Below are 6,021 nucleotides of genomic sequence, written 5' to 3'. Positions count from 1 at the left end.
GGTGCCCGAGGCCCCATTTCATCTCTGCATCACTGGACTGCCGAGTCCTCGCTCTGGCAGGAAGCCTGGCTCCTGTGGGCTGAGAAAGGACATCGTCACCATTACAACCCAGGTGACCTACTGCAGGGGACTGAGCCGGTGATGGGTCACGGAGAGCTTTGGAACAAGGCCGAGCAAGAAAGGCTTTGTAGGATGAAAGGATAAGAATAAAAACCATTTAGAGTACCAAAATTGCACTTTTGATCTCAAAATTGTATGTTTCCCAAAACCTTGTGAAAGTTGCTCAGTTGTGTCCGACTCTTTGTGACCCAATGGACTATACAGACAATGGAATTTTCCAGGCCAGACTACTGGAATGGGTAGCCTTTCCCTTCTCCAGGGGATCTTCCCATCCCAGGGATCAAACCCAGGTCTCCTGCATTGCAGGTGGATTCTTTACCAGCTGAGCCACAAGGGAACATTTTGGAGGTAGCATGATAAATATTTTCTTTCCCACTTTTCTTTGTTTCCTCTATTTTTAATACATGTATTAATTTTATAATGCAAAAATAAATGCATAACTGTTGTTCTGTCCGTAAGTCGTGTCTGACTTTGTGACCCCGTGAACTGCAGCATGCCTGGCTTCCCATGCATAACAACATGCTTTGTAGAAGGGGAAAAAAAAAAGAATAAAAACCATTTAGACTTACTCTTTGCCAGGCTCAATGCCAAGTCCTTTTCAGGAAATTTCTTCTTTTTCCCAAAAATCCCATCATAACAGCCTTTGCTAGAGACAGGGAAAGTGACAGTCAGAGAGTTTATGTAATTTTCTCATGATCAGCCAGCTAATAAACAGCAGAGCTGAGAAGAGAACTCACTATCTAACTAAAGAGCCCAGGATCTTACCCTCCATGGTCTGTTTCTCTGGGAGACTCTGCCCACAGGAGGCCCCAACACATGGGTGAGATGGTGCTGCTAACTAGAGCCACCTGGAGCTCAGCTCCTACACCTGACCTTGGAGGAATAAATAGGCAGATCATCACTCTCTCCTCATCCTTACAATCTCTGGAGGTGGGGGAGTGTGGCTCCTGCTTTGAAAGTGAGTATGAAGAAAATGCTAGAAGGGGCAGCCTCTTTCCTCTGTCCACCTGATGCCCTGCTTCTTTGAAATACCCCCATGGCCATTTCTGTCCTTGAAACTGGTACTGAGGAGAGAGAGCAGCCTTAGGTTCAGACTTGCGGATGGGCTCTAACTGGAAAAGGAAATGGGAAACCACTCCAGTGTTCCTGCCTGGAAACTCTCATGGACAGAGGAGCCTGGCAAGCTGCAGTCCACAGGTTGCAAAAGAGTCGGACACGACTTAGTGACCAAATGACAAATGCGCTCGGAGGGCGGGACTGTGGTCTCCACCCCTGATGTTTGAGACTCTCAGCCTGAGCTGGGCCGTAGGTTTTCAGCTCCATTGTGGTGGATCCACAGCAGGTTCCTGAGAAGCATGGAGCCTGCGCTCTGGGGTGGGTGAAGGCTGAGGGGTGTCTCCTGCAGGACTGGGTGCCTGGGGCAGAGTGCGCCTCTGCCCTTTTTGTTTGCTTGTTTCTCTCCAATTCTGAGAACTACCCAGGACAGAGCTGGAAACGGCACAACAAGCATCAAGGGAAAAGCCAGCCTCCTCGTCCCAGTGACAGGATGTGGCTTTGCATGTGGAAGACGCCCGGTGGCTCACATCTGGGCTCCCAGATGCCAGCAATGCTGCCGGGGCCTAGCTCCCCCACCCCATACTCGGGCCGGGTTTGTGATGAGTTGGGGATGGTAGAGGCGGATCCCTCATTGCTCGAGAGGAAAGGACTCTGCCCAGAGGGAACTGGGGAGGGAACTCTAGAAGCTATAGGCCCGGAGGGGACCTCCCAGAAGGGCTGGAGTTGGGATAGGACTGCATTCGCCGTACTAGCCAGTCCCACTTCATCCTTGGCCCCATGAAGAGTCTGCCTACTGAGTGTGTGTTTAGTTACTCACCCAAGGTCGGAGCTCTGAATTCCCAGCCCATATGTCACCGAGTTAGAAAGACTGCCTCCATGTGGAGAAGGGCCAGGGAAGGTCCCCGGGAAAGATGGAGCAGTCCACCCCAACACTCCCTTACCCTGGGGCTGGTATCTTCCCTGCCTGGCCTGCTTCAATGTCTGGGCATTGTTGGGAACATTATTGGGATGAGACATTCACGATGCTGCCTCAGATAAAGGTCCTAGAAGCAGCCCAAGCATCATGGAGTCTGATAGAAGCTTGAAGCCTGTTCTGGCTCTGGGGGTGACAGGGTGTGGAGTGAGGAGTTCTGCCCATCACAGCGGGGCTCCTCTCTGTGGCAGGTCATGGGGTGGTGGTGGCGGCTCCTGTTGGGGCTGTGGGCAGTGCCCCCCACGTGTACTGGGCGCGAGCTGCTCAATGTCTGCATGAATGCCAAGCCCCACAAGCCAGAGCCCAGCCCGGAGGCTGAGCTCTATGAGGAGGTATGGAGGCCAGCCCTGGTGTGGGGGTCAGGGGGGATGGGCACTGCTTTGGTAGATCAGGGAAGAGACACAAAAGCCAAGAGGGTTTCTGAACCCCTGTCCATCTGGAATCATTTGGTTCCCTAGATGGAGATGTGGGCAAAGGCCCCACTGGAGGGGGTTATGACTTTTGAGACCGTAAATGCCGACTGATTCAACGTTTCCATCCCTGAGCCACCTGGCCACTCAGGGAGTCGGGGCGGGTAGTGATCCTGGAGACTCATCAGTGGTCAGCCTAGATTCCAACAAGAAGGGTCATCTCCTCTGCCCTCCCACCAGCAGGCCCTGGGGAAAAAATAAGACCTAAGGGACTCCTCCCCAAGTTCCTAAAGGTGACTGACAGGGATGAGGCCCAAGGACCAGGGCTGGCATGCTCCTGTGAGCCCTTCTCGGCTGCAGGTGCCCTCCTCCAGTGCAATTCCATAGGGTCTTGGGTTCCCCGCTGCGCCCCCCCCACCAGGATCTGAGACCTTGAAAGCCCCATCCCTAGGGGACATGCAGTCTGTGGCAGGGAGGCCAGTGCCCAGGCATTCTTTGGGTGTGAAGATTGACAAACTGGAGTAGAAAATGGCAACCCACTCCAGGATTCTTGCCTGGAAAATTCCATGTGCAGAGGAGCCAGGCAGGCTATAGTGCATGGGGTCACAAAGACTCAGACATGACTGAGTAACTGAGGACACTGACAAATGATCAGCATTCCTTCCACCCCTTGGACACCGGCCTATCCCACTTGCAGGGTCCTTTTCAAGCGGATGGCTTTACCGTTCTAGCCCACTTGCTTATCGCCCCCTTACCCCTTCTCCCCATTGCTTTTGTGTCTTGGTCTGTGCTCAGTGCATCCCCTGGAAGGACAACGCCTGCTGCACGGCCAGCACGAGCTGGGAAGCACACTTGGATGTGTCTCTGCTCTACAACTTCAGCCTGGTTCACTGCGGACTAATGATGCCGGACTGCCAGAGGCACTTCCTCCAGGCCATCTGCTTCTACCAGTGCTCCCCCAACCTGGGGCCTTGGATCCAGAAGGTGGGAAGAGGTGGGCTGGGGGTGGGGGAGCGGGTAGAGGGGAGGGAGGCCCACATCCATCAGGGCCCACCTAACAACCATCAGTGTGCCTAAGAGGCTCAGCTCCAAGACGCTAGCAGACAGCTATGGACAAGAGCAGAGTCAGAGGCTGCCGCTGGAGAGGACGGAGAAGTTCCCTCTGACCCTAGATAACTGCCTGTGGGGAGAGCCGTCACGGGAGACCAGAAGGAAGGAGGCACTGGGTCCCCTCTCCTGTCTGTAGGAACAGAGTCATGTACAAACTCTCTAACCCCGTTTTTCTCATTTGTAAAATATTTCGCGATGTTAAGAGAGTATGTCCCGATGGTATCTGACCCAGCTATCACTGCAGCTGTAGACAGCCTTCACACTGACGCGCTGACCGCTCTGCCTCTTGCCGCGCCGCACCCAGGTGGGCCCACACTGGCAGGCAGAGCGGGTTCTGGACGCGCCCCTGTGCCTGGAGGACTGTGAGCGCTGGTGGGCAGACTGCCGCACCTCCCACACCTGCAAGTCCGACTGGCTCGGCAGCTGGGCCTGGAGTCGGGGTGAGTGAGGCGAGGCAGTGCCCGGGAGGCCCCCCTCCCTCGGGCAGATGCAGGTGCGCATCTCCCCCGGGGCAAGTCCCGGGCCGCGCGGACATGAGTGGCTGAGTGGCCTGCTCCTGGCCCCCGCAGGGAAGCCCCGCTGCCCGGAGCGGGCGCCCTGCCGCCCCTTCCCGCACTACTTCCCCACGCCCGCCGACTTGTGTGAGCGGATCTGGAGCGGCTCCTTCAGGGCGAGCCCGGAGCGCAGGGGCAGCGGGCGGTGTCTGCAGAAGTGGTTCGAGCCCGCCCGGGGCAACCCCAACGCGGAAGTGGCCCGCCGCTTCGCCAGCCCCGCACGCTCCTGGGCGCGCTGCCCCGGACTCCTGGCCTTCCCTCTGCTCCTGCCTCTCCTCTCCTGAGAGCCTCCTTCCTCCCGCATCCTCTCCTGCGCCACCCCAGCCGGGGCCGCCAGAGGCAACCTCCTTCCTTGGGACCTCCCGTCAGTCCCTTCGGGTTTGCTTTGCTGGGCCTCTCTGGCCTGGAAGTCAGCTGAGGGGCAGGAAGGAACCAGAGACCAGCCCCTCCTGTCTTAAGGCGGGGGACTCGGATGCGGGACCCCAGGCCCTTCTTAACCAGTGCATGGCCCCCCTCTCCCAGCAGAGCTGAGGGGGACCGCCCTGGCCTCCCCTCCCACTGTGATGTCTCCAACAAAACAGCACCCATCTTTCCTTCAGTGTGACCCCAGCTGTAGTGACCTCTCCAAGTTGGTTGTCACTTTCCTAAGGATAATAAACTTCTTAATACATGCTAGGCCCTCCTGCTATATCCTTACAACACCTCTGGTGAGAAAGCTTTCAATGCTCCCCTTTCTTCAATGTTAGCAACATACCATACAAAAGACCCAAAGCCAGGGGACCCATGGGGCCACCCAGACCATGTGCTCGATTCTGGGGGCCAAGATCGAAGCGGCAGCCTCAAATGCTTTTGGCTTTCCCCCTTCGTTTTAACCTCAGAATCACAGCACACTGGTCTGAGACACTGGAAGCCTGAGTTCTAACATCTTTACCCCTTTTCATATGACTTTGGACAAGTCTTTTGACCTTTGCCGAAGACTCGGAATGAGAAAGTGGACCAGATAATTTTAACTTAAGAAAAGGGGAAAATGCAGTCCCCTGTCTGTCAGGATGGACTCTGTGCTTCTCACGCTTTGCGTGAGAGAAGAGTCGGAATGGGACCAGAGAAGGCAGCCTTCACATCCCTTCTGCAAGCAGACTGGCAGCCCACATACCCACTCAGAACCTTTCAGTCCCTCAGACCTTCCCAGTGGAGATGGTTCCTCCCCACCTTCTCTTTGACACAGCGCAGCATCTAGTAAGGCTGTGGTTGAGTTGGGAAAGCCAGCCCAACGCCACCTCGCATTTCTCTCACGCTTCCCTGGTACTTAAGCCCAAACCTATCACAGGCACGGCCCTCGCGTTTTAACACCTATGGAGAGAGCTCTGTAAGTGAGGTGCTCAGAATCTGGAGGAGGAGACAGATGGCAGCAGTGGCGACAAAGCACTTCAGTGGGCAGAACCCCTGGGCCATGGGGCGTGGGGGGTCCCAGGAAGACCTCACGAAAAAGGTGAGGCTTGAGCCCTGGTGAAGAAGGGTCACTTTACTGAGAACACGAAGGACATGTGAGCCCAAACCCAGCCAGATCCCCAAGGCATGAACTATATGAAGCAGGACCTTTCATTGCTCTTCAGTCCATTGTGGCTTCAAAAATACGTATAATAGGTAAAATCTTTCAAGAATTGAGAACTGAATGAGGTGTCTGAGAGTGTATCTTTGGTAATAAAGCTGAGAGTTTAATGACTATTTCAGTAATTTTAGGTGTAAATATAAAAATTTGTCAAAGTAGGGTTAAAATTGAGACAGACAAAGGAAGACT

At 54.9% G+C, this 6,021-nt stretch overlaps 1 protein-coding gene across 1 annotated transcript; it reads left to right on the top strand.

Moving 5' to 3' along the window:
• On the top strand, positions 1,054 to 4,507 carry IZUMO1R (IZUMO1 receptor, JUNO). The gene is made up of 5 exons (XM_018058935.1): positions 1,054 to 1,078; positions 2,341 to 2,481; positions 3,355 to 3,543; positions 3,974 to 4,109; positions 4,239 to 4,507. The coding sequence occupies exons 2-5, from the start codon at positions 2,344 to 2,346 to the stop codon at positions 4,505 to 4,507; spliced, it is 732 nt and encodes a 243-aa protein (XP_017914424.1). The 5' UTR covers positions 1,054 to 1,078; positions 2,341 to 2,343.

This window comes from Capra hircus, chromosome 15 (genome assembly GCF_001704415.2).
Source record: "Capra hircus breed San Clemente chromosome 15, ASM170441v1, whole genome shotgun sequence".
NCBI classification, from domain to species: Eukaryota; Metazoa; Chordata; class Mammalia; order Artiodactyla; family Bovidae; genus Capra; species Capra hircus.
Note: the sequence above shows the minus strand (reverse complement) of the source record. Positions and strands in the feature narration are given on the sequence as shown.

Excerpts from the sequence above, each read along its gene's own strand:
- IZUMO1R (XM_018058935.1), top strand. The coding sequence starts at position 2,344 with ATGGGGTGGTGGTGGCGGCTCCTGTTGGGGCTGTGGGCAGTGCCCCCC. Across the intron at positions 2,482-3,354 it reads AGGCTGAGCTCTATGAGGAG|TGCATCCCCTGGAAGGACAA; the intron begins GTATGGAGGCCA and ends GTCTGTGCTCAG. Across the intron at positions 4,110-4,238 it reads CAGCTGGGCCTGGAGTCGGG|GGAAGCCCCGCTGCCCGGAG; the intron begins GTGAGTGAGGCG and ends TGGCCCCCGCAG.